The sequence below is a fragment of the Thunnus albacares genome, chromosome 7, assembly GCF_914725855.1.
Source record: "Thunnus albacares chromosome 7, fThuAlb1.1, whole genome shotgun sequence".
NCBI classification, from domain to species: domain Eukaryota; kingdom Metazoa; phylum Chordata; class Actinopteri; order Scombriformes; family Scombridae; genus Thunnus; species Thunnus albacares.
The window spans coordinates 14,567,051-14,593,458 of NC_058112.1; the positions used below are offsets into that span (position 1 = coordinate 14,567,051).

Here is a 26,408-nt window from a genome sequence, read left to right on the forward strand (position 1 = left end):
TTATTGTCGCCCTTAGGAGAAATTTGTCTTGGGCATTTGAGAGAAGTAGCAGCACACAGCTTCTCCATATATACACAATATATACATGTACAATCAAACTACAATTAACGTGCAGTATCACACACACATCCGTATACACACCAAGAATATTGCACAATGCCCTACATTAAAATTCTGCAGCCTTCTGTCTGCAATGAGGCAGCTTGAGAAGCCGCAGTCTGCTTTTTGAGTAATTACATTTGCCCTCGACTGCACCCACTTGTAACCTTCTTTTTTGTTCGCCCCCTGAGAAGATTAGCTTCGAGTAATTTGTGAAAAGTGATAAGGCAGCGGTTGGTGCAATTAAGAAAGCATGGCATAAGCTGGGATTTGTTGTGTATATAAAGTCGGGGGTGAAAGTGGAGCTGTTGCTCCTTCATTACAGAATGGGACAAGCTGCAACTCTGCCTTGCAGGAGAGGAGAGTCTTATGTTACAGAGCTGTATCAGTGGTTCAGGTAAGATTTTCATCTGGCTTTTCAAATGTGTACAGAAAAGCTGTAAATTAAGTATTTTGATGCTTTTGTGTGTATTCAGGCAGAAGGTGGTATGAAATGTTAAGGGGGCTCATTTGTGTTGAAAGAAGTTTATGGAAGAACGTGTAGCTACTGTATGTGCTTACTGGGAAAAAAACCTGCAGTTTAAGCTGAAGAAACATCACCAGGTGTCTTTTTGTCATGTATAATATATTATGTTCCAGATACATTTTTAAAGCAATTTATTGGCCTTTTTAAAGGATATGTTCACAATTTTTTCAAGTCTGTCTTAAAACAATAGTCAGTTGTCCATATGAACACCTTATCTGAAGATAACATGAGGCTTCAGCAGTCTAAATTAGTCAAATAAAGTGGATATCTTTTTTAAATTCCCTCCCTGTGTCTTGAGTGTTTTCCTTTATAGCTGCAGTAGAAGGATCATAAACAAAAAAGAGGGAATTTACACTAAAAAGACAGTAACTTTGAAATATATCCATTTGATTTGATTAATTTGTGTGACCGAAGCCTCAAATTATCTTCAAATAAACTTTGAAATAAATTCTTGTTCAAAACGAGGACTGTTGATTTTATCCCCCATTACTTAGATTGGAAGAGCTTTATGAAGGGAAAAATGTGTCAATGTTCTTATGAACACCTGACTATTGTTTTTGGACAGACGTGAAAAAAATGTGAACCTATCCTTTAATCCTCAATTTATTTTAAACCTCATTTGACTTCTTCGCTTAGTTTATTTTTGCTGTGTGAGCTGTTATTATGAAATATATGGAGGAATAGGGCCTCCTCCAGTCCTACTTTTTTCATGATTACACACTGCTGATTAGTTCGTCTTTGCCACGCTGTAGTAAAGTGGTTCAAAACCATTTGACCTAATCATCTTAGCACTCACGTCCCAGCGTATAAACAAGCCTGGTCGGGGATGGGTTGACCTTAATTCTCTTAATTCTCATATTAAAGGACATGGTTTTCCTTCTACAAATCTGACCTGTCATTCAAACAACCTTTTATGTTTTCTTGTGTAATAAAACAGAAATAGTTATTTCCTGTTTATTAAAAACTTTCATTCTTTGTCTTTTCTTGTGATAGAAAGTTTATTAATGAATGTCCAAGTGGGCTGATCACTCTTCATGAGTTTCAAAGGCATTTCTGCAATGGAACAGTGGGCAGTGAGTCAGCAGAGTATGCGGAAAAGATATTCCGCACACTGGACACTAATGCGGTAAGCAAAGTGCTCTGAATAACACTACAACACTACACACATCATATATCACATCTGATGCTGCTGTAGGAAACATATTGCCTCCAGAGTCAACAGGACAAGAATGAATACCATTCCTTCTAACAATGCGTCATTAAGTTGGATGTTAACAGGGGATTATTTGCAACAGGACGGGGTGGTAGATTTCAGGGAGTACGTCATGGCCATCAGCATGCTTATCGAAGGTTCAGCTGTGGAGAAGTTGCGCTGGTCATTCAAGCTTTATGACAAAGACAGAGACGGAGCCATCACAAAGGAGGAGATGCTAGAGATAATGCAGGTGTGTTGCTGTCCAAAGCAAAGCACATGTTCTAAACTTTTTGTCTGAAAGTGATCACTGCAAGCCATGACAGTTTATTTATGATGAGGTGATACCCACAGATTCAGCATCTTTCAGTTCAACTAGTGTATGCTTTCTTTTTCCTTCACAGGCTGTTTATAAGATGAGTGTAGCCACTGCTTTAACCAAACCCAACCCACTAACAGCTGAAGAATGTACCAACAGGATATTTCTGCGATTAGACAAAGACAATAACGGTGAGGAAATGATTTTCCCTTTCTGCTTGAAAAACACGGTTCGGTGTTATTTGAGGTCATATTAACCCTTAAAGTCATGAGGTATTTAGTATGCCTTCCCCTCAGTAAACTAACATAGAACTCGTGCCTATGGTTTTGAAGAGAAAGTAGTAAATTAATAAGTAAATATACATATTAAGCAGCCCCTCACAGTTGGGGGCAATGTGACCAAAACGTTCAACATTAGGGATTTGTTTTCTCATTTATTGCATGTTCTTCACGACTATGGTTCTCTGTCTGAATAAAGAATCTAATCTGTTTGTTAAAAAGTTATTTAATACCTCTTTAAAGCCTTTGTGTAGATTCTGAAAGTTTTGAGAGCTACAGAAGAGGCTCTGCTACGCAACCCTAAAGAAGTATTTCTTTTACCAGTTAGAACAAGTCTTTGTCAGGTCCAAGGTCAATATTGACTCAGATGAAGGAAGCACATACCTAAAGCTGAGGTAACTCACTACAGCATGTGACATGTGCACAAAATGTTTTTATTTTTTTTTTTTAAAACAAGCTTGCAAGACATATGATACTTACATTAAGACCTAAAAGAAGAGTAGTAGGGCCTTCAGGACAGTAAATATTTCTCTTTTAGGCTATAAATACTGTACACAGGCCTCTACATTTAACCTAAATTTAATTGAAACTGAACTGATACGCTATGACTGATATTCCTCCTGCATGGATTATATACAGTAGTTGTATATTTTTGATGACACAATAATTTAAAAAAAGTTAAAACACTGGCAGGCATACTGTAGGTTGAGGGGGGACAAGAGCCAAATGTCACTCGCTCTTTGTCTGTAATCATTGTGTGTCCTTGTTATGTCTGTAGCCATCATCACTGTGGAGGAGTTCATAGAGGGAGCGCTGGATGATGATTGGATCAGAGAGATGCTGGAATGTGACCCCAGCACTGTGAAGGTGGAGAGGCCCCTGAGGAGGGACACCGCTTTGGGGACCCATGGTTGACCTGAAGCGGGTTATTCTATTCACTGAGAGCAAAGAGATGAAGCAGTTGATGTTTGGACTGAAGTTTCCAGGAAACGTTATATCATGGTCTGCAGAGTAACTTCAAGGGAGACACCAGAGAGCACTAGAAAATGTGCACACAGTAATTTGCCACAATATAAAGTGTTCATTTCTGTTATAATTATTTTTCTGCAGATTGGATCAATGCTTAGTGTTGTTCTTTTGTTGGTGTTTTCTTTGCCGCGTCATTTGTGTTTTACTATGTCTGAATGCATACATTGAGACATTACTTGTCCTACTCATATTATATTATTAAATACCCCATCTGTAGTCATGGTCAGGATAACCAGCGACAAAAATGCAACCTAAAAGGTTACAGACTCTAAATACAAAATTGCAAAACTGTGGCTCCCTGTAAAATCGGCTCTTAGAGGTAGATGTTTACTCAAGTAATGTTCGTCAGTGCAATTTTAGGTACTTTATTATTATAAGATTTCCATTTTATGTCACTAAATACTTTTACTCTATTTTTAAAGATAATGACTGTAGTTTTTACTCCACTGCACTTATTTGCAATAGTTACTGTAGATAGCTTACTTTGCAGTTTAACAATATGCTGTATATGATGCAAACCAACAGTGTTTAAAGTTGTTAAATTTAGCTCCACCATGAACAAATTAAAACATTAAAACTGCATGCATGAATCATTAACAATAACTCTGTAATATACTGTATAATGTAACAGTCTGAAAGGGACATACTGAGTGCTTTTTCCTTTGAATACTCAAGTACATGTTATTGTTTAATACGCCTCTATGTTTACATCAATAAAACTTTGAATTCAGGACTTTTATTAGACTATTTTGTCTAAGGACACTTCCACCAGTGACACATACAGACCACTTGGTGTCGCCTGTGCTTGTGTAAAACTGAAACACAGACACCTCCCAAATTGAGGGATATGCTGCTTTCACTGTCCAGCAATAACTGGGGAAAAAATTCAGATTATCACGGTCGACTGTGATAAATGCATCTCTCAAATATCTGCATCATTTATATTTTCAGATATTCGTTTCATTTTAGTCATTAGATGCAATGTTAAATGTGTCATTCTGAAACATGTTAAATGATATCTTTTTGTTGTGGAAAAAGGAATATGGATTAATCTTTAGTAATCTTTGTGTCCTTCTCGCTGCTGGTGTCAATAGTGAATGGTTTTATCCAGCAGGATTTTTTCTATTTTATTTACTTATTTTTCCAAACTTTATTAAACAAATCACATATTAAAAAACGACATACATTTAAAACCAGGGAACATAGACACTGCATGAATAACAGATCAATAATACACATAAGAAAAAATAAATAAAAGGAGCAAAGGGAGAAGCATAAATTAATAAATAGTAAAAAAAAAAAAAAAAAAATTAAATAAATATATATGAAAACAGATCCTTCAGAAGTGTTGTAAGTAAAAGCACAGCTTTCATAGCTTTAACATTTTTGGAAAGAGTTTAAGTTCCTCTTCAGCTCAGCATGGGGGGGCCTAGACTTATTAATGTATCTAAAATTTAGCAAAAAAGAAAAAAAGATTAATTTAAAAGAAAAAAGAAGATTAATTAAAAAAAAAACAACTTGAAATTAAATATTGGCTGTACAAAGGGAAATTTAGTGCAGGGTTAGGGTTAGGGTTAGGGTTAGGGTTAGGGGTTAGGGTTAGGGTTAGGGTTAGTGCAACCCACTGCACTATGGACCAAGAGATGGAGACAAGTGCAAAAATTAAATGTGACATGCAATAAATAATTAAATTATATATCAGTGGTGGTTGAATGCAGTGTAGTCCTACAATGTGAAGACCAGTGCAGGGTTTGAAAGAGGGATGTGAAATGTAAAATCCAGTTGGATGATTAAAAACACCAAAGAAAACATATTTAAAAGAAAAACAAAAGTCATTGAAAAAAAATAAAGTTGAGAACCTCAGACTTGCCGGAACCTCTCGTGTCCTACTTTCCTCATGTGCCTCTGAACGCATCAGGACTCCCGTATAAAAAGTTCCTGCTCTTGGGCCAATCCAGGCCGCAGCAGGGCGGGATTCTCCGGCCGTGTGACGTCCCAACTTTTCCAGCAACCGTGTTGTCACTTCGACATCATGGCGTAGCGATGTGGACGGACCGGGGCACTGGTGGGCACGGGAGAAGTTAAGAAACGAAGCGCTGTGAAGTTTTTTCTTGGAAAACACTCAAGGAAACTAGCTAACGGAAATCTCGAAATCTCATTGAGAAGTGTTTCGGTAAGTTAGTTTGCTGTTGTTTCGGCTGTGATTTCTTATCTGCACTAACTTACATTTAGGAGTTGTTAACGTTGAGGCGAAACTAGCGGCTGTTGTGGCTCGCGCAGATGAATATGCACGTTCTCTCTCACATTAAACTGACGCTGTAACGTTTAACTTAACGGTCAGTTTTTAGTTTGTCCAGGAAGCTTAACGCCGACCAAAGGGTGCTGTGATTTCAAGGGGTTATCAACAGAGGGTTTCGGGTATCACAGCTTAGAGAGGAATTTGGTTAAAAATTTCACTTTTATTTCACTTCGTCGGGCGTTAAGCACTGGTAAGAAGACGTTAAGAGCAATGTTTCAGTTAATTTTCCGTTACGTCTCCATCCAGAACAGTTTCATCTGGAAGTAACGTTATACATAAAATATTTATCCTCACAATAGTTTATCAAACGAGGGTTTAAAGGTTCCTGCCGTGAGAAAGTCGGTCTAGTTTACGACTTTGTGCCTCAGCTCCAGACTCTGCGGTAAGCTGCTCCCACTGCCCGAGGCCACCTCTTTTTAGACTCAACTATACTTCGTCTGTTTTGATGTTGCTTCGAGCTGACTGCTGAGGTTTAATCTAGTGTTTTCCAAGGTGATTTGTGAGCCAGACTGTTAACCACGTAAGTTTGCCTAGAGTTTACCGTCTGGAGTTTTTTTTTTTATTTCTTTCTAAAAAGGCTTGAAATTTGATCAGCTGTTGTATTGCCCTCCAGCCGACCTCTTAAAACTGTTTACTTTCTCTTTCCAAAACAGTAAATATTGTCTGTGAAGCAAATACCAGATGCTCTCAAAACAACCCTGATGCACTGCTCAGTAATACATAACTATGAGTTTATAGTTTGGAAGTTTTATAAATACCTCTGGAGCCTAGCAGACTTTATGGGATAGTGTCAGATTTTAAGTATGATGTGTGAGGTGCCTCTTTGTGATTAAAGTCTGGGGTTTTCCTCCAACATTTTAATTATTATTCAGATTTAAGGGACCCCCTTTCTCCTCTCAACACTCTTAATTTCAAAGCTCCAGTTTTCGTCTTTATTGCATCAAAAGAAATGCAAGGAATTTGTTCGGAAAGGCTGCTAAAAATAAAGCAGAAGTTGGTTTTTGAACTGCAACAAGCAAGCTTATTTTACTGATATGGAGTGATGCATGGGAAGAAGTCTTGTGCACAGAAAACCAGCAGTAGTTTTGTATGTGAACCTTCAGCTGTTATGGTTTACATACTGACCCTCCTGTACTACGCGTGTACTATTCAGTTTTGCATTTTCTGCATGAATGTCAAGTGGAGTTACAGACACTGCAGTTGTGAGTAATATGAAAAGAATGTGTCCTGCTTTCCAACATAAATGAATTGCCACTGTGATCTCTCGCATTTACAAGCGGGAGAAGTTTTTGAAGATTTTAATCACATGGAAGCTCTTTATTTAAAAAAAAAAAAAGCCTCAATTTCCATCTTTTGTTCAGTGTGTTTACATTGCATCACCCATTACACAGATGCCTTTCTTACTTTTTAGATCTAGGCATTAAGAAAAGACTCGTTCCGCTTTACACCCACGTCTTGTTTTCATATGGGTGTAGTTGTTTGGTGGTATAAAATTAGTGATGCTGTATATTCTGCCCGCTCACTCAGGTTGGAAATAGCTGCAGGTTATTCCAGAGCAGCGCCCTTGCAGGCAGCTGATGAGATGCCTAGACTGGAGGGGACAACCCAGCTTGCTTACCACACCGCTTCATATCACCCTTTAAACTTGGAGACAATAACATTAGCTCTGTCATGAGATCAAATCACAGCAGACGCTCTTAATATATAGCAACTGTTTTAAGCATCTTGTGTTTGGCACACCGCAAATTCTCAAATACACCAAGCTGGTGCATAAATAACAGCTGTGACTCATTGTGTGATACAAAATAACAGGTTGATTGCTCAGCGTAGCCGTTATTTTGTGTATTTTTCTAATTTACAGTGTCCCGTGTGAGGTCAAACAGGATGAGGTATGCAAGCCTTGGTTAAACTTTTCCCTAGGAAGCATTGTGTCAAGGTAAAGACTGAGTCAAGGCCTGTGCATGACTCAAAATATAAAAAGCGCCATTATGCGGTGAGACTTGGATCTATCCCTTCATGTAAAACAGACATCGCCACAGTTTTATTTTAATTTTACACGGATAAAAAAAGAACAAGGGAAGCAAACTGTGGTATGATTTATGCCTTGACTGTAAATTCCTCTCTCCCCGGGGCCTTTTTACCACCAGCACAACTCCTCGTCTCAAAGCGGCTGGCTGTTGAAGCCAGTGGCGTGCCTGCTGTAAACACTTTCTTCCCGCACAGACAAGTGGCCCTGAAGCTTCTATTTCGTTTTCCTATCTCCTGTGTATCTCCTGCATAGTTTACTGGTCACTCAGGGGTTGGTTTTCTCTTTTTATACTCTACAGTGTCCAGTGAGGACGGGTTATGATGGTTGCTCTCTGCCTGAAGGGGCCAGAGCTGGTGGATTTCAAAAGCCATTATAGTGGTCCACTCTCCCGCTTGTATTCATTATTCTTTGCATGTCTTCATGAATTATATGGTTGTTTTCACCAAAGGGCAAGATTGCTTTTTGAGTGTTTTTTTTCTATTGGATTTGTTTTGAGGCTCTGTGGATCTGAAAAGAGTATGCGGGCAGGTGTTGTTTCAAATGCCATGTGTACTGTAGCGTTACATCGCAGTTTTTTTTTTTCTTCTGTCTTTGTCTTCTCATGCCTCTCAGTCAAAATACCCCGCCACCATGAACAATAGCCCTCTCTGTGCGTCTTATGGTTGTTGTACGTGCTGCTTATAGAAGGTCAGACAGTGAGACTTTGTTTTTGAGAGTGATGCTTGCTTGTCATTTTTGAGATGTCTCCTTTGATAGCACAGATGGAATATAAACAGTACATAAGGGCTAATACGCATACAGATATTATCTTTGACGCTGTTTTAATCCAACAAAAAATTAAAACACATTAGAGCTAAAATGATTAGTCAAGATTACCAGAAAATGAATCTGCAACTGTTGTAATGATCAAGTCAGTTTTTCACTTGTCCTAGCAGCTCGAGTGTGAGGATTTTCTGCTTTTTTTGTCACATAACAGTTAATTATTGATCAGACAGAACAAGCAATATGAAGATTTCCCCTTGGATTCTGTAAAATTATAATAGGGATAACTTGAAAAATAGAGAGTAGTTTCAGCCCTGAAATCCTATCTGATTCACAGCCTTTGTTTGGTAAAGACAGCGTGGACAAAGTCACGCTGTCTGCTTGCTAGATGACCCTATTTTTGTTTACATATGACTAACATACTACGGAGGCACCCTGGGACTTGAGGACAGAGTGCACCTCTCTGTAATTAGGCAGTCTAAGTTTGTGCTGAGATCTGTTTGTCCACTGGATGATGCCAACAGACGAGGGTCCAGACACTTGTTTAGCACTGATTGACACATGGACAGCCGGTTTCTGAGCAGCAGGTCTGCTCTTGTCCTGGAGTGATTGAAGTTTGTTTGCTGAAAGCCAAGTGTTAACCTGGCCCATACTTGCCTTTTTGGTGTGAGAGAAAAGCTGACTCAGGGTTTTGAAAAGGATGCCCTGCAGGCCTCAATTCCCATTTGAGTCATCGTGATCCAAACTCTGTGTTATCTCAGTTTAAGACTGGATTTTATTAATTTCATATGTTGTTGGAGTGTAGTGAGGGCCTGTAGTTGGTTATTCCCTTTATTCCTTTATTCTTTTTTCCCCAATGGATCCACCACAGCATGGATATATTATCTGAGATGTTGCAGTAATGAATCTGCAGTGGATTTTATTTGAATAAATATGTAATGCCAGTCTGGGAAAAAAAGTAAAACCATCACAAGGGGTTTGGGAAAGTCTATTCCAACTATATTTCTTATTATGTTTTCAAAATATTTCATTGTGTTCACAAACATAGTCAACTGATTTTCTTGTTCTCCTTCCGCATTTCTGTCTAATGTTACATGTCTGTCTGATAAGATGAGATGTGTTTTAATAAGTGGGTTTGATATTTTTAGGATCCCTCTCAAAACAAACATAATTTATGTCAAAATCTAAACATAAAAACATTTTAAAAAAAGCTAACTGAATGCTGTGGATCCCTGTCTCTTGTAAATAAGTTTAAGATTCTGTTTAAATAGAGCCCTGCCCTTTTCAAATGCCAGTGTTTGTTTGCTTGTCCCACTTCTTGTGAAAGTGGGACAAGCAGTGAGAATCATGGGAGCCTGAGAGAAGCATTTTTACCCGTATTCAGATTTTTTTTTTTTATTGTTGGAAACCACTCAGCAGTTTACAGTGGAACCGACAGCATGCTGGTTCCTCTCATATCCTCTCAGCCTTCAGTGTGTTGTGACGATTCTTATGTTTTAGTGCATGCTTATTTTACACATAATGGAAAATTTGACCACAGGAATGCTGAAATAACAGTGGTAGGTCTGTCGGTGGTTTCCATAAAGTTTGAAAATGGTGCTACGTCCCAGTGTTGGGCACTCCCAGGATGTGAGGCAGCTGATTAAAGGGAGATGTGTGTGTGTGTGTGTGTGTGTGTGTGTGTGTGTGTGTGTGTGTGTGTGTGTGTGTGTGTGTGTGTGTGTGTGTGTGTGTGTGGGGATGAGTGCCTGTGCATGTTTGTGCATGCATGAATATACAGCGAAGCCTTTTGATTAAACATCCCAAGAGAAAGGGACTGCTATGCTGTTTTGGCAGATGTTCAAGTCCGGGACACTAAAATGTATCTTCACTCCAAACAGAGTGTCCAGTGTCTTCATTCATTCTGCCAATATTTTAGGTAAATGGCCTGATTGATATTCTGAAATGCTTGTTGCACAGAGCTCATGTACGCATACTTTCCTTTCAGTTGTTTTTGTTTCCTTTTTTTTTTTAACCCCTTATCATAAAACCATTAAGATGGGGTGCTCTTCTCATATATCACTCAGCTTATCCCTTTTTAAACAGTCAAGCCCATCACAAAGAAACCCAAACATGCTATTTTACCCTCTATGCCTTTTTTTCCCAGACATAGAGGGTTGTTGATAATGTACTGCAATCACAACCTAATTCCTGGGTGGGAACGTTTTGTAATGACATGCTTAATTTTAAAATAACGCAGATACTTTTTTTTGCCTAGAAAGCTGAACGTTGCTGTAACTGGTCTGCTAGTTTTGTCCTCGATCTACGCTGTTGATATCCATATCTCATGTACACAGAGCAGCAGCCATAATGTTTGTAGACTAAACTGAAATGATCAGTGTGTCGCACCGCCATGTTGGTAGTCATAATAATCCTGGCTGTTTTTACTATGAAATTCTTTTTATATTAGTTAATCTGTTTTCTTTTGAGGTTTTATTCCTTCACACCCATCACAAAACAACCTGAGTTTATAAATAAAAGGTTATTTGAATGCAACTGATTTTTAATACTTAAACATTTCAGTGGATCATCTGTATTGTGCTGTTAAAAAAAAATGGAGCAAAAAATATCGCTTTTCAGTTTCCAAAGTTACTAAAATACAGGGTGACTTTTTTTTTTTTTTTTTACATTGTTTCATTATCTCCTTCCAGGTTTATCAGAGACTGAAGATGATGTCCGATGCCAGCGACATGTTGGCAGCTGCCCTGGAACAGATGGACGGCATTATAGCAGGTTAAGTTATCTTTCAGCGTTACACATCATATTTTACCTTGACCTCGAGTATTTAAAGAGACATGTTTTGATTCACTCCTCTAGTTTAAGTCAACATTGCTAAGAGTTTATCCGGTGTCTTGTTATCATTTGTAGCGGAGCTGACATTTCAGATTGATGCCACATGATGTCTGCAGCTACATGCTGCTCAGAGAGGGTCTAGCATTTATTCTGTCCTTATTCAGGTCATGTAGATTGAAGCCACGTTCACCAGTGTTGCAGTAGTGTCAAAGATGATGAAATACCAACTTGTATTTTGCATCAGTGGACCATTTGACATCATTGCTTGGTGATGCTCAGTAGGGTCAGACGTCAAAGAAGCTATTGATGGTCGCCTACAATAATGATTATTAATAATACATAAAATAGTGTTTAAAATCTGGTACCTTATTTAGTACTATTTAGAGCAGTAGTTTGAGGGAGTAAATCTACCTAACATGCTCCTTTGCTACAATAAAATCATTATATATATTCTCTATCTCAGGCTCTAAGGCTCTGGACTACTCCAACGGGTTGTTTGACTGCCAGTCGCCCACCTCTCCATTCATGGGCAGCCTGCGGGCTCTTCACCTTTTGGAAGACCTACGGAGCGTCCTGGAGTTGATGGACACAGAAGAAAGGGAGAGTCTACGCTGTCAGATCCCAGACTCCACAGCTGACAGTCTGGCCGAGTGGCTGCAGGGTCACCTGGTGAGAAGCTCGCATGTACAGTAGGGGAGATACATGCTGCATGACACACTAAGATTGCTAAGATAACACAGCGCAGGGTTCGATGAACAGATACAGTGATTCAACTGGGACATGTATGTTTTATATTATAGGTTTATTATCAGTTCATAGAAAGAATGTGTGCAGTTATGGGGTTAATGTCATTTTTGAGATTTTAGTGTAATGACTGGAACTGAACTGCACATCATAAAATAACATAGACCCTTTTTTTTCTCATCAGAACAGTGTAGCCTCAGGGAAGATCTGTTTCACTGCTAATGTAGCATAACAGGTTTATCTACACACAAAACACGTAAAACATGGGACTCATGTTGCTTTTAGTGATGCAATATGGGTTGATAACATGCATTTTTTTGGGCTACTTTAAGATTTTATTTTTATCCATTTCACCCTCCATACATTAGTGAACGAAGAAACATTTGCAATGTTGGAGTGAGTTTAAGTTGTATCAGCATGGAGGGGATTTTATCTGTGATGTTTGGACAGAATACGCTGCAATCAACCTTTAGCACATCTGGTTTGCTTCTGATTGTGCTCACTCTGTGCTGCATTAAATCTCTATGAATACAGACAATCATGCACAAACAATCCTGGGTGCAAGTAGACAAACGTGTTGTTTGCTAAGCAAAAACATGACCGTCCTCTTCCGCTGAGTCCCTGGGAATGCAAGATGAAATGCTGGTGTTGTCAATGTCACAGCTTGTGTGTTGCAAGAAAGAGGCTGACTTCTTGGGAACCAGTATAGTGTTATGGAGGGTGATGGGCAGTAGGCCAGATAAATGCCAGAGTTTTTGTGTAATGCTGTAACTCACTCTGTGTACAGCGGTCTGAATGTGAGCCTTCCTCTCAGCCATGTAAGGTTTTGTTTGCACTGGGTAAAGCGGTGCAGCCAGACACTCTTTGATGTGAAACATTTCATCTGAGATTATTCGGCACTGAAACATGCAACGTTTTCAAGATCAGAAGAATGAATTAACTTACTCATACCACTTACCTGCCTGCACTTCAAAGGCTCTCAAATCACTTCTTCTTATGTTTCTTTGTCTACATTTTCTTCTGTCCTTGTAGTCCAACGGCCATATCTCTCTGAGCGGGGGTGACCACTACCAGGAAAGGCTTTCCCGACTAGAGAGTGATAAGGAGTCTCTGGTGCTTCAGGTACTCACTCAGCAATGCTTAGATCATTTCCCCAATGCCACAAAGACTCAAATCTCCTTTTTTTAAAAAAACAAAACAAAACAAAGCTGTGTTGTTAACAAAGAGTAACGTCTTGTTTTCATGCAGGTGAGTGTGCTGACAGACCAGGTGGAGGCTCAGGGAGAGAAGATTCGGGACCTGGACTTGTGTTTGGATGAGCACAGGGAAAAACTCAATGCCACTGAGGAGATGCTCCAACAGGTGTGTGTGTGTGTGTGTGTGTGTGTGTGTGTGTGTGTGTGTGTGTGTGTGTGTGTGTGTGTGTGTGTGTGTGTGTGTGTGTGTGTGTGTGTGTGCATTTTATATGTAATAAAGCTCAGGACAAACTGTCAGCACACAAGATTGAGAGTATTGAAGGCTATGCATGGTGCACATATGTGGTGGACTCACTGACTTTTAACTTGAAGATCTGAGTTCATGTCCTCTTGTCTGCAAACATCTGCTGTGTTTGATAAATTCATATTTCAGGGTATCTGTTGGTGTTGAAAACTGACTTGTCATTAAGATAAGACTAAACACAGTGCTAGCTAGTAAACTTTGTACATGTTTCCAGCTCATTTATTATTATTATTATTATTATTATCATTATGTACAGCCACAACAATAATGCCTATACTGCCACTGCTGTTTGGGCTACCAATACTGACCACATAGAAAGTTTTTGTAACAGTCTTCATTTATCATTGTAGGAGCTCCTGTGCAGAACAGCACTTGAGACCCAGAAGCTGGAACTGATGTCTGAAGTGTCCAACTTAAAGCTGAAGCTGAATACCATGGAGAAGGACAGACTGGACTTTGATGACAGATTTAGAGACAGTGAGGTATGTGGGCTCATGCTTAGGACAGGAATTGTCTTTGTGTATGCAAGTTTCCTTTCTCTCTTGCCCCAGTACGCACACACACACACCGAACAAACACTCATTCATGTTGTCTTCATGACACCTGTGTGGGAGAGGGACGTCTTATTATCCTGAGATTCAAAGCAGCTGCATGTTAAGTAAGAAAATGAAGTCAGGAAAATGTTATAGTACGTCAAGGAAATGTCAGCATTCACTGAAAGATAAATGGAAAAATGGAAAAACTGAGCAGTATGTAGTGAATTACCTTTTGTGTTTGAATTCACTGCCCTCTGGTCAGTGGCTTTACAAACATTAAGATGTCAATCATTTGTTTACTAGAGATTTCTGTTCCCAGATGAACCGTGCAGAATACTTGGAAAGCTTTCAAACCCGTCATGTTATTATTGTAGCAGCGCGGCCGTCTCTTCCACCCCACTGGAACAAAAAGCTGCTGTCCATGTTCCGCCTCACAGCACATAAATCACTTCTTTTCTACAAGCAGCTTCCTCTCATTTTATCACTGCTGCTACTTTGATGCAGCCACTCTCCAAGGAAGTCAGTCCCTTCAAACGTATCACGAGTTGCTTTATACAGTTTGTTTATACTGCATTATTCCAATCCTGCTGAGTTAAATCAGATTTGAATGATATGAAAGGTTAATAGAATATAAACCTGAGGCTCAAATGCAAGAGGCATTTCTTAATTGAATTTTTGAAGTAATGAAATTCATATTGACAATCAACAGCTCTTTGAAAAGAAATGAGGGCATCTGCACAATGTTATTTATCACCAACTCTTAGAAGGATATACTGTTTAAATGGATGCTGTAGACTTAATATTTTAGTGAATTTTTGGAATTAAGTTAAAAGTTTTGCCGATATTTAAGATGTTTGTTTGCTCTACCATCATTCTGTGATATGCGCTTTCTCTTCTTTCAGGATTTGATTCTTGAAATTAACGAACTGCGGTACAGACTGACAGAGCTTGAGAGTGAAAAACTACAGTACGAAAAGAAACTTAAATCCACAAAGGTGAGTTGTTGCAGGGAAGTTCACAGGAGTTTGCACACTCCTAGTGTATATATTACAAACTCTTCACTACTAACATCTTTATTTCTTCTCGCTGTTTATCTGTCTTCAGGACTTGTCCTCTCTAACCTCTAATGCTCTCATTATACAGTAGTTAAAAATTACCTTTTTAATGTCATCAAAGATTTTAGCCGACATCTTTGACTCAGTCATTTATTTATTAATCAGTTGGCACTAGGATGTGCCTGCTGTTTTCAGGTTGCAAAAACCACCAAAATGAAAGCTTGAACGGTGTTCATGTCATCATCTCACTAGTTTATGTCGTCATCGCATTCAAAGATTCTTTTGGCTGTATTTAAGGCTCTGAATTTGGGGATTTACCTTCTTGGATGCGTAGATCACTGGACATGAAGGTGTTGGGAGAGTAATTAGACTGTGAAAGACACCGAAACTGCTTTTAAGCTTTTGACTTTGTTGATCAGCATTGTCTGTTTTTTAATTTGCTTCACACAGTTAATAACTTGACTTGAGTCTTGGATGCCCGATCCTCTTGACCTCTTTTATCTTTCACTTCATGCATCTCTATTTTCTCTCTCCTCCTTGGTTTGTCTGTCTACTGCTAGTCGCTAATGGCCAAGCTTTCTAGCCTGAAAATCAAAATGGGCCAGATGCAGTATGAGAAACAGAGGAAGGAGCACAAACTCCAGGCTATGAAGGTTGGCTTTTCTCAGGATCACTGTCGTGCTTGCTGTATGATTATGGTTTTTGACCTCTCCCTTTGGCTCCTCTTCTGTTTTTATTTTTGAGGGTAAAAAAGAAAAAAAAAACATTTAATTTGGTTTGCAGCAGTTTTCCAAGTTTTCTTTTCACCCGTTAAGGCAAAATGATGTCACTTTTTGTGAAATGAAATCACTTACTTTACTGAACTGCACAGTACAGTAAAATGCAAAATTCAAGCGTAGTCAGCAATGCAACTTTCTTCCAGCTAAGCACCAGATGAAACAAACATTCACATTTTTCAAGCCACAGTTATGCTTATTTTTTTTTGTTGTTGTTTTTTTCCCTAAGAGCTGGCACAGAGTTCTGTTGTGCTGCGTCTTTCTTCATAACTCTTTACACTTGTTCCTCTGATTTTTATTAAAACCTCTAATTTAATTTGTCTGTCTCTGTGCTTGTTTCCTGTTCCGTTCACTTAACTTGTATTTTTCTTTTATAACGGCCCCTGTATTTGTTATTACCTCAGCCCCCTCAGACGTAGTGCTTACTACCTACCTCGCACACATCACCCTTTACAGCAGGTGTGGCCTGCGTGCCTGTACGCCACGTCAGCAGCTGTGAACCTTTGTGTTGTGGTTTGTTTGTAGTGTGGAGTTGGGGGTGGGGGTGGGAGCTAGTGTCCGCATGGAGCAAATATCCTCACTGTTGTCCTCTGTTGGACAGGAGGAGCTTGCCATACTGAGGAGGCAGCTGGAGGGCAAAGACGGAGAGATGTTGAGACTACAGGATGAGACAGGCTTCAAAGCCATCGCCTCGAGCAGCGCAGATCCTACAGAGAGAGGTGAGACGGGCAGTTCAATCACAAGCCTCGCTGAGTATGAGCATGCAGATGTTTAAACTCACATGTTCAACTTATACGACACCAAAACAGTGACTGACATCTTGTTAGAAGTCAGTATTGACATTCTTCAGATTCTGCAAACAACCAGTTTTATGTTTCACAATTCTTTGTCCTGTTTAGTTTCTCATCCAGATGAAACTCTTAGAAAGAGGCTGAAAGAAAAACGTAAGGGGGTTTTATGCTTCTGTTTATTATTGCACTTTATTACTGCACCCATCTCAACCCCTGTTTGCATGAACGAGCATGAGCCATCTGAACTCTGCTTGTCCATTATAATCCACTGGAGTGCTAATACCTGACCACGGAGCACCACACCTCTGTTAAAACTGTGTCATCTTCATGCAACTTTTTAAGGATTTTGAACTGAACAAAACCAAATGTCTTCCCACAAGCCCTGTTCAGTGTGTTTTTTTTTTTTTTTTTTTTTTTTATGTCCATCCTTGAAGAGCAACAAGGAATGTTTGCTTTGTGTTTTCAACAGGAATGAGGAATGAATTGTGTCGTTTGTCATAACCTTTCAGGCTGTTCGCTCATCCTCCTGCCTCATGTCTTCCAACAATAATCACCCCCTGTACCCCTAAATATCTCTCCTCACACTCCTCTAAACATTCCCTGCTCACACCAACAACCAGTGTGTGCCCTAATGCTAACCTGTAATGTTGTCGTCATGTTCAGTGTTGTGCGACAGTGTCTTCTGTTGTGAGTGCTGTGTCCAGATCTGTGCCTTCCCCCTATGAGTGATCTTTGACTCATGCAGAACAGTTTCCTTTTTCATTCAGTGCACGCCCTCAACATGACTCTACATATACTGTATAGCAGTCTAGATCCTCATTCAACACTTCTTTCATTCATTTTAAAATGTCAGATTAAAGTCATATTTCATAAGTTTTAAAAGCATGGACCAGTGTGTTTTTAAAAGTTTGTTGTTAGGGATCACAGAGAAAATGGTTTTAGGTTACTTGGAAATGCTAAACCTGAGGGGGAAAAAAAAGCACAAATAACAGATGACCCTTATGACTGCTAATGTCGAGGGTTGGCTGAGTGTGCTTCCTGAAAAATGAAATTGTTCTGCCAAAGTGAAAAATGTGGAACCTGCCCACACAAGGATACGGTTTATCAATTTGAAGGATTCTTGAAAAAAAACAAAACAATGTGTTTCTGAATCAAGGTTGGTAATGTTGCAGTCTGTATGTTCTGTAGATATTAAATCCTCTGGTAGCATCCTGTGTGTTCAGGCTTATTACCCATCTCCAAATTTCTCTCTGCTCAAACTTTACACTGTGAACATTACAGTTTTTTTGTCTATAATAACTTTCTTTCCTCACTAGATGTGGAAGTGCAGAGAATGAAAAAGGCAGTTGAATCGTTGATGGCAGCTAATGAAGAGAAGGTACATCTGATCATTTATGGTTGGCTGGCATATTCACATTGCATCACGTAAAATGCTTCAACTCTCCTCCTGTTAATTAACCGAAATGTTTTTTTCTTGTACAGGATCGTAAGATTGAAGAACTGAAGCAGTCGTTGCTCAGATACAAGAAAGTTCAAGACATGGTGATGTCAGTACAAGGGAAAAAAGGTACGACATCTCTTCTTTCATAGTAGATGTGTAATATAAGAAAAAAAGCTTTGACAGCAAAAGCTTAAAAGTACAACCATACACTGTGTATTCTTTTTTATCATTGCCAATCATTCTTCACAGCATATCTTGGGTTTTATATTTATTTCAAACGTTCCAGGCAGCCGCTGGCTTTAGTTCATTTCAGTACACATTTGCCTTCCAGAGATGGTGAATGTCAATTTTCTCAAGAGACCAAAGATGTAAATTAGTCTTCTAAGCTAACCTGTTTTCTGTTGATCACTGGTGTGTGAAGTCAGTACCAAACAAAACAGCTGATTCTAAAATCCGGCATTATATGATCATAGTTTGGTCTTTTTCACTGCATTTTATTCATTATCCTCTCCAGAGAAAACCAAAGATAACGAGCACATCGAGGGTTACGGCGAATGCTCCATCGCACTCATATCAACCAACCTTGTGTCTGCGGATTTGGAAAAGTATGAAGTTACAGATGTTGAACAACCAAAAAGGAGGAGCCCAGATGAGGTTTGTGCAGCGCAACATGACGTGGTGTCACAGATGTTTGTATCTGAATATCTAACAATCGCTAGGTGAACATCATTTGAAAAGCAAATACTGTACTAATGAGATGCAGCAATTAGATGGAATATACGCAATACAGTAAAAGTACAATGAAGAATATAAGACGTTTAACAGTGTTAATCGTAAACCTCACATTATTTTTGGTTGTTTCATCTTTACTTTTTTTCCCTCAAGTGACTTCAAATCTCATTAAACTCTAAAATGCTCAATAAGACACTTACAGCTCACATAAATTTTACACTTTTAAAATGAGTGCTGAAGGGTCGACTTCCAATTAATTGAATAACATCTCCTGTCAGTTCTCCAAACACGTGTGAAGATTTAGTCTAGAGGCCACAGGAGGAAATGTTAGTTAATGTTTTAAGGCTGTCCACACTTTTAAATGGTGTATTTTCTGTCTGTTTTTGTCTGTCTATTTTTTTTTCTTTTGGGATCTGTGCTTAGCTGGAGAGCCTAAACGGTTTAAATGAAGAGCCTTCGTACACACCCAGCCCTACTGATCCAGAACAAGTATCAGAGTCGGCACCAACAGATGTAGAAAGGTGAATTATGACATAGACTTTATCCTTTTCACAAGCATCCGATACTGCAAGTCAGAGTTCAGTGTAGAGTTTGGCTGAAGCAAGTTTTTTTTTGTGTTTGTTTTAAAGACACCAGTAGCATCTATTTTGTGCCACTCGCACCCTTGAATGACAGATGATTTTTTTTAAAAATAGCTAAAGAAATTAAACTATTTGAAATTACTTTACTTTATTGACTTGTTTTTATGTTGTTGATCACTTAATACTATAAATGTGGACTTTCAGTTTTTCAGCTTGTTACCAGGCCAACAGCTGTTTTGTCCATTTGCTGCAGTCATACAGAGTGTGAGGAAGTGCCTGAGTAGCCTTTTTTGAGTTAGATATGAGAAGAATGTGTGTAACACATCCTGTAGCCTCACTCTGCTGCTTCTTATGACCATGTGAGACGAGCTTACCGTCTCAACTACTATACATTGTTGTGTCATTTCAGCAGTCAGGATACAACCAAGACTGGCAGCCAGGACCAGCTAGATAGGAGCGATAATGAAAAGGTAAAAGTCCTAACATCTTTGAGGAAGACATGTTTATATATTATTTTAAAAGGTTTTGCCAAAACAAATATGAATTTACTTTATTACCTCTCACAAAACTGTTGATTTGTAACAGATACAAGTAGACTTTTAACCTTAAGCGTTTGTCCCGGAAGCCTGTAAAATGCATAGTAATAGTAGTGTTGACAGGCTTTATACCACATGTACTCTGCTGCGTAACTCCTTAATTCTCTTTCTTTACAGTAAAAGTTACCATATTTAACTTCTAAAAGAAAACGCTCCACCAGTGGTTTTAAAATGTTCTACTTCAGCAGTACTTTCAGCACAATAAACATGACAGCCATTTATGAGCAATGTTTTTGTTGTCTTAGAATACAAGTGAAGAGGTCAGTAAGATTAGTGAAAAGCCACCGATGCCACCCTCTGCCACCTTGCCTGCAACCACGGATGACGGCAGCTTTGGCTCAAGAAAGGCCCGGTCGTCTTTTGGAAAGGGCTTCTTCAAGATCCGCGGGGGCAAGAAGACAGGCAGCAACCCAAACCTCGGTAAGAACAAACCACACGATTCAGCAGCTGCAGAAAGACAAGTCTGCAAGATGACTCAGTTAACGTGACATTAAACTAGCTGTGGAGTTGATTGGGTGTTTACTACACAGTGAGATATTCTTGGACATTTTTCTTCCACTATGGACAACTTTTTGTTTTCCCAAGCCACACCCATGGAATATACTATATGGACCAAGACCATAATTTGCAGCCCACACAAACTGTGGTCCCCATTTAATTATTGAAGTCTGTTTCCGTGCCGTTCGTCCCGTGTACGTGCTTTTTTGTGTGTGTGTGTGTGTACTGCACACATGTATGTCTGTGTTTGTTCCACCTCTCCAATCCTGTTGTTATTTTTATTGTTATCATAATTTCTGCCCTTTGTCTTGTTTTTTTTTTTTTTCTGTTGGACCCTGTCGTGTGTCGTGTGTGCTTTGTAACACATGAAGACCGCAGCAGGAGTGCGAGTGCGCCTATGCTAGGTACAGTATAGACCACAGGTCACTGCAGGGATGCAGTAGTTCTCTGAAGAAAACAAAGGAAACTACTGAACATATCCTCATTGTACATCTATACCTTTTCTATACTCATCCATCCAGCTCGCATCTTTTTTTATTATATCACGTTTCAGTAGCTGCAGTGCCTTAACAGCCACACCCTTGTCACTAGCCATTGTGTCAACTCCAGTGTTGTCCGTGCAACATACATCCAGTCTGTCGTGTATGTTGAGTTGCCTGTGTGCCTGCATGTATTTGTTTACACTCTTGTTTCTGTCACTCTTCCCCAATCTTGAGTCTGTATCCAAACACACATTATCAGCTAAAATGATTTGGATCTTGATGCCCTTCCTCTAAAATCTTCTATCTGCTTCTCTATCGGCAACAAAACTTTCTAATTCTCCCTCGTTTAGTGGGAGAAAAAAAAAAGTTAATAACTTCCTTTCTTGTTGTCTTAGTCAGATGTCAGTTGTGTCTGATGCATGCAACCCACTCAGGGTTTTTGCTTTTGATGCTGACCTCCATGACCTCTCAAGTCCGTCTAGGAGTCGTCATGTGTCTGTCTGTTTTCTGGCCCCGTGCAGCAGCTCTATTTCCATCCATCTGTGCATTTCTACTCTGACACTGACGCTCATTATACCGATGATGTTCTGTGCCCATTTGTCTGTACAGCTGAAACAGAGCGACAGGGCACTGACCACCTGGATCTAGCTGGGCTGCCACAGAAGTCGTCTAACAGCAACAGCACCCACACACTCCCTACGACACCAGAGAGCAAGAAAAAATCCAAAGGAATTAAGAAGCTCTTTGGGAAGTGAGTAGAAAATTACATGATTCTCCCAACTTTTTAATTAAGTAATAATTTAAAAATAGACAGAAGTGTAACACTTTCAGATTCAGCTGGAAATATAAGTGTATTATTTTATCACTGTGGATTATCACTATTTGTTATGATTGTGAGGATGTTTTGATTTTTTTTTTTTGTTTTTTTTTAAGGCTTAGGAGAAGTCAGTCTACCACATTTAACCTGGATGACAACCTCCCAGAGGGAGAGTTCAAGAGGGGTGGGGTCCGAGCCACAGCAGGACCCAGACTGGGTTGGTCTCGTGACCTCCAACGAGTCAACAAGTAAGTCTGTGCATTCAGCCTGAATAATGAGGCTCAGAGTGTGGGTTTCTTGTTTTGAATCTCTGGTATCCAGTCCAACTCAGAGATAATGCAGCGTTTTTTTTGTTAAACAAAATGCATTTGTTACCTTTTACCTCTACAAGGGTGTTCCTGTCTGTATACCTTTTTTTTTTTTTTATTTAAATTTTCTGAGTAATTTATATTTTATTTGCTTATATTTTTCTAAGTGATGTAGATGCTCCATTTGCACGCTGGTCAAAGGATCAGGTGTGTGACTGGCTGCAGGATCAGGGTCTTGGTCTTTATGTGAACATGGCTCGTGTGTGGATCTCCACTGGTCAGACGCTGCTTCAGGCCTCACAACAGGACCTGGAGAGGGTGAGATGAAACAAGTTTTAAAAAAGCCACCAGACAGGCAGAGTTGTTGTCAAACTTACTGCGTAGTACCTCGGGGATGTTATGTGTAATCCTCACTCGCCTCCTTGTTGGTGTTTAGGAGCTCGGCATCAAACACCCACTGCACAGAAAGAAGCTGCAGTTGGCTCTGCAGGCCCTCGGCTCAGAGGAGGAGGATAATAAGGGAAAGCTGGACTACAACTGGGTGACGAGTGAGTACCAGCTGCCAGACCAAAAAATTAATCAAGTTAAAAATGTTCTGTCGCTCTGTTCTCTGATTAAAATATACAAATATCAGTTGTTTTTTTTCTTGACCAGTTAAATTTTGAATTATATTTGACTGTCTGGTCGTCTCACTGCTTATAAAAACTTGCTCTTCTTCCTTTTTCTCCTCCTCTCAGGATGGCTGGATGACATTGGTCTGCCTCAGTATAAAACCCAGTTTGATGAGGGAAGAGTGGACGGTCGCATGCTGCATTATATGACAGTGGTGAGTGTTGGCGAGAGACATGTGCTCCCCCCACAGACCCTGTGGCTTAGTAGGTCTGACGACTCCGGTGCCATCTCACATTAAGATTATTGCACAGAGAGTCCGATGAGCTCCACTGAAGATGGCCTGGTTTCACCCTCCATGATATTTGTGACCACAGTGAAGTCACACCACAGCCTCTGGCTCTGGCAAAACTGTGATTCAGTCTTCTGTGCTGAGAAAACTTATTTTTCTACTGCAAAATTAAGTGACTGTTATGTCCTTTGGAAATCTATTTAATCACAGCTTCAACTGAACATTGCCGTTATTGTTTGTATTTTGCAGTTAGTCATTAATGCCTCCTTTTTTCCCTTAGGATGACCTGCTTTCTCTGAAGGTGGGGAGTGTCCTGCATCACCTCAGTATCAAGAGAGCTATTCAAGTGCTCCGGCTCAACAACTATGAGCCCAACTGCTTGCGACGCAGGCCGTCTGACGAGGTGTGTTTAACAGACACCTGAGAACAGAAATGTATTGACAGATTTTAAAGTCTGCTGTAAACATACTCCCCATTTCTAACTTGTGCTTTGTGCCCATAGAACAATATTTCACCAGCAGAGATTTCCCAGTGGACAAACCACAGGGTGATGGAGTGGCTGCGGTCTGTGGACCTTGCTGAATATGCTCCCAACCTGAGAGGCAGCGGTGTGCACGGAGGCCTGATGGTAAGAGGGTTCGGTGTTCAGTCGTCCCTGGAAACACAGATTCTCACCACAGAATATCCTCTCCAAACACAATGCTTTCCTCTCCTCAGGTCCTGGAGCCACGGTTCAACGTGGAGACCATGGCCTTGCTGCTGAACATCCCCCCCAACAAAACTCTGCTGCGCCGCCACCTCGCCACACATTTCAACCTGCTGATTGGTTCAGAGGCCCAGCAGCTCAAACAGGAGTGTCTCGAAAACCCAGATTATACTCTGCTGACTGCAACCACCAAGGTCAAGGTACGGATGACAGTTAGCACCAGGATTCCCAAAGTCAGGAATATCCAGGAAAAGATTTGAGTGGTTTTTCAAATATAAATAAAACAAAAAGTAATTTGATTTTATATTATGACACCAGATTTATAATATAACCTGAAAATGAAATTTCGATTATTACAAACAAAAAATTAAAACTGGAAATAAGATAAAACAAAGAATATAGCAAGAATGTACAAGCTAAAATATTTGAAATTTAAATGTGAACTAAGTGAGAACCCTGAGGGGCTTGTTATTGGCTGTATGTTTATCTGAATGAAGTTATAAAACTGATATACTGAACTTATTTGTCTCCCCTCCACTCGCACAAACCAGCCAAGGAAACTGTCGTTTGGTAACTTTGGCAGCCTGAGGAAGAAGAAGCAGGAAGAGAGTGAAGAGTACGTGTGTCCCATGGATGTGGAGATGCCGAAGGGACGGAGCTTTCAGAAAGGATTTGAGCTCCAAATCTACGAAGACGACCTTGACAGACTAGAACAGGTGAGCTTTTCTTCAAAGGGTCCACTGAACGATTATATGATCCAGCTTAAAACATTATCAATCCTCTATGTAATTACATGTGTATATATGAGAAATCTACTGCTGACTAAGTCATTTAAAACAGTCCAGTTCATGAGTTTCTGATTATTTTTTGTACAACAATGTTTTCATTTTTGGTGACTTTCTTCAACAGATATTTATTCAGTAGCTGTTTGTACTGTAGATGTAAGTTTACTGAGTTTGAAAGCTGCTTGTTGTATACAGATGGAGGACTCCGAGGGAACAGTGAGACAGATTGGAGCTTTCTCTGAGGGGATCCAAAACCTGACGGTAAGAATATTTAACGTAAAGTGTGTTAATAATCGATGGGGCAACGTAGCAACATTGTTCTTGTGAAGTTAATTCTATAATTTTTCTCTGTCGCTCCAGAGCATGTTGAAAGATGATGAATTCTTCAAAGAGATCTCAAACTCACCCAACCCCAGCGTAACAGACGACGAATCCAACGCATGAGACTGTCGGCACCATGACACCTGGTCCTGCTGTGAATGAAACCCTGTGCCAAACCTCTCCACTCGCACACAGACTTTTCTCAACAAACCCAGAGAATGCGCCCACGTTTCCTTTTTTTAGTGTTGCGTTCAATGATGAGCCAAAAGTATTACAGTGTCTTTCCGTTTCTGTTTTGAACAATGTTGTGAAAGCCTACAGTGTCTAATGACAGAGGGAACATTTGGGGCAACACCACTGCTTGCCTGCCAGCTGGTTTCTGGAGATATTTTGTACGTAGTTACAGTATGTACTCGCATTTTCCTGTTTATGATAGAACTGAAGTGTCAACCAGCAGCAAAAAAGACATATAGAATATGCCATTATAGATTTATTATGTCTTTTAAATTGCCTTCTGACTGTAGAAATATTAAAAAAAAGAGAGATTTGATTCAGAAGTGATGCTGTGCAGAAGTTAATGTAAAGATATAACTCCAAAAAACAGCTGCTATGTTTTCTACAGAACTGAATTTTTCTAATTAAATGGAAATTGTCTTTATATTTTATCCTACGTTGAACATTTAACAGGTTTTCACTCATCAGTAATATTCTGCATGCATTTGCACCAATACATATCGTACAGTACAAAGCCTAATGAATATCATTGCATGGTATTGAAATCCGACATTTAATATAAAAGCTTGTCATTTATTTTATTTTTTACTACAAATGGGTTTTAAGCCGAATCCTATCAGCTGACACAAGATCATTTTTTTTGGAAAAGTGTTGTGAGACGAGATAATGTCAGGTTTTCTCAAAGTAATAATGTTGTAATGCAGCTGACGTATCTGAGAAGATAGATTGTGTTGTTGTTTTTTTTAAGTTTATCCATTTCTAAGATCAATAAAGTAATTTAAATCAGTTTGGAGTTTCATCAAATGCACAAATTAAAAACAAGATGAGGACACAATAATAGACAACAGGATGTTTACAGTTTGATTTATGATGAAACTAAAACAAATGTGGGTGTTTTTGGACTCCAGTTTGTAGAACAGCAAATTCATGCTGCAAAACGTCATACAATCAACAAAATAACATACTGGTGTCTGAAGAGGAAACACTGTAACAAACACCAACTCAGTCCAGACAGAAAAAGACAAACAACGCCTGCATCGAATCATAACTTCCCTCATTGGAGGCTGAGAACAGCAAACTGGAAGTAAAAATGTAAATGTTGTCTGGGTCCCTCCATAAATGTTCCCAACTCACATTTCGACACTTTGGCAGGTGATCAACCCGTTGTGTCCCTTTAAATGTGGGTTCATACTGACTATAGAGTCCAGTTTTATACCTCTGCATACTGTCAGACAGTGA

At 39.5% G+C, this 26,408-nt stretch overlaps 2 protein-coding genes across 11 annotated transcripts; both read left to right on the top strand.

The window, feature by feature from the left end:
* The first annotated feature begins 66 nt into the window (after nt 1-66).
* si:ch211-245j22.3 (uncharacterized protein LOC563798 homolog) lies at nt 67-4,169 on the top strand. Its single transcript, XM_044356380.1, has 5 exons — nt 67-496; nt 1,619-1,751; nt 1,921-2,070; nt 2,222-2,327; nt 3,193-4,169. The coding sequence occupies exons 1-5, from the start codon at nt 426-428 to the stop codon at nt 3,327-3,329; spliced, it is 597 nt and encodes a 198-aa protein (XP_044212315.1). The 5' UTR covers nt 67-425; the 3' UTR covers nt 3,330-4,169.
* A 1,227-nt stretch (nt 4,170-5,396) lies between these two features.
* ppfibp1b (PPFIA binding protein 1b) lies at nt 5,397-25,956 on the top strand. Of its 10 annotated transcripts, none has more exons than XM_044357797.1 (28): nt 5,397-5,616; nt 11,224-11,305; nt 11,829-12,034; nt 13,142-13,231; nt 13,358-13,471; nt 13,960-14,091; nt 15,048-15,140; nt 15,761-15,853; nt 16,578-16,695; nt 16,876-16,920; nt 18,084-18,145; nt 18,250-18,334; nt 18,723-18,862; nt 19,364-19,461; nt 19,931-19,991; nt 20,363-20,537; nt 20,987-21,019; nt 21,707-21,848; nt 22,031-22,162; nt 22,390-22,540; nt 22,659-22,770; nt 22,960-23,048; nt 23,404-23,526; nt 23,626-23,751; nt 23,841-24,029; nt 24,381-24,545; nt 24,810-24,875; nt 24,975-25,956. In XM_044357797.1, exons 2-28 carry the CDS (start codon nt 11,242-11,244, stop codon nt 25,056-25,058), a joined length of 2,988 nt encoding a protein of 995 aa, XP_044213732.1. In that variant the 5' UTR covers nt 5,397-5,616; nt 11,224-11,241; the 3' UTR covers nt 25,059-25,956. The 10 variants fall into 10 exon arrangements, with proteins under 10 accessions (XP_044213732.1, XP_044213734.1, XP_044213735.1 ...); XM_044357799.1 differs by having other exon boundaries at nt 19,934-19,991; XM_044357798.1 differs by lacking the exon at nt 5,397-5,616 and adding an exon at nt 6,033-6,124.
* The last annotated feature ends 452 nt before the right edge of the window (nt 25,957-26,408 follow it).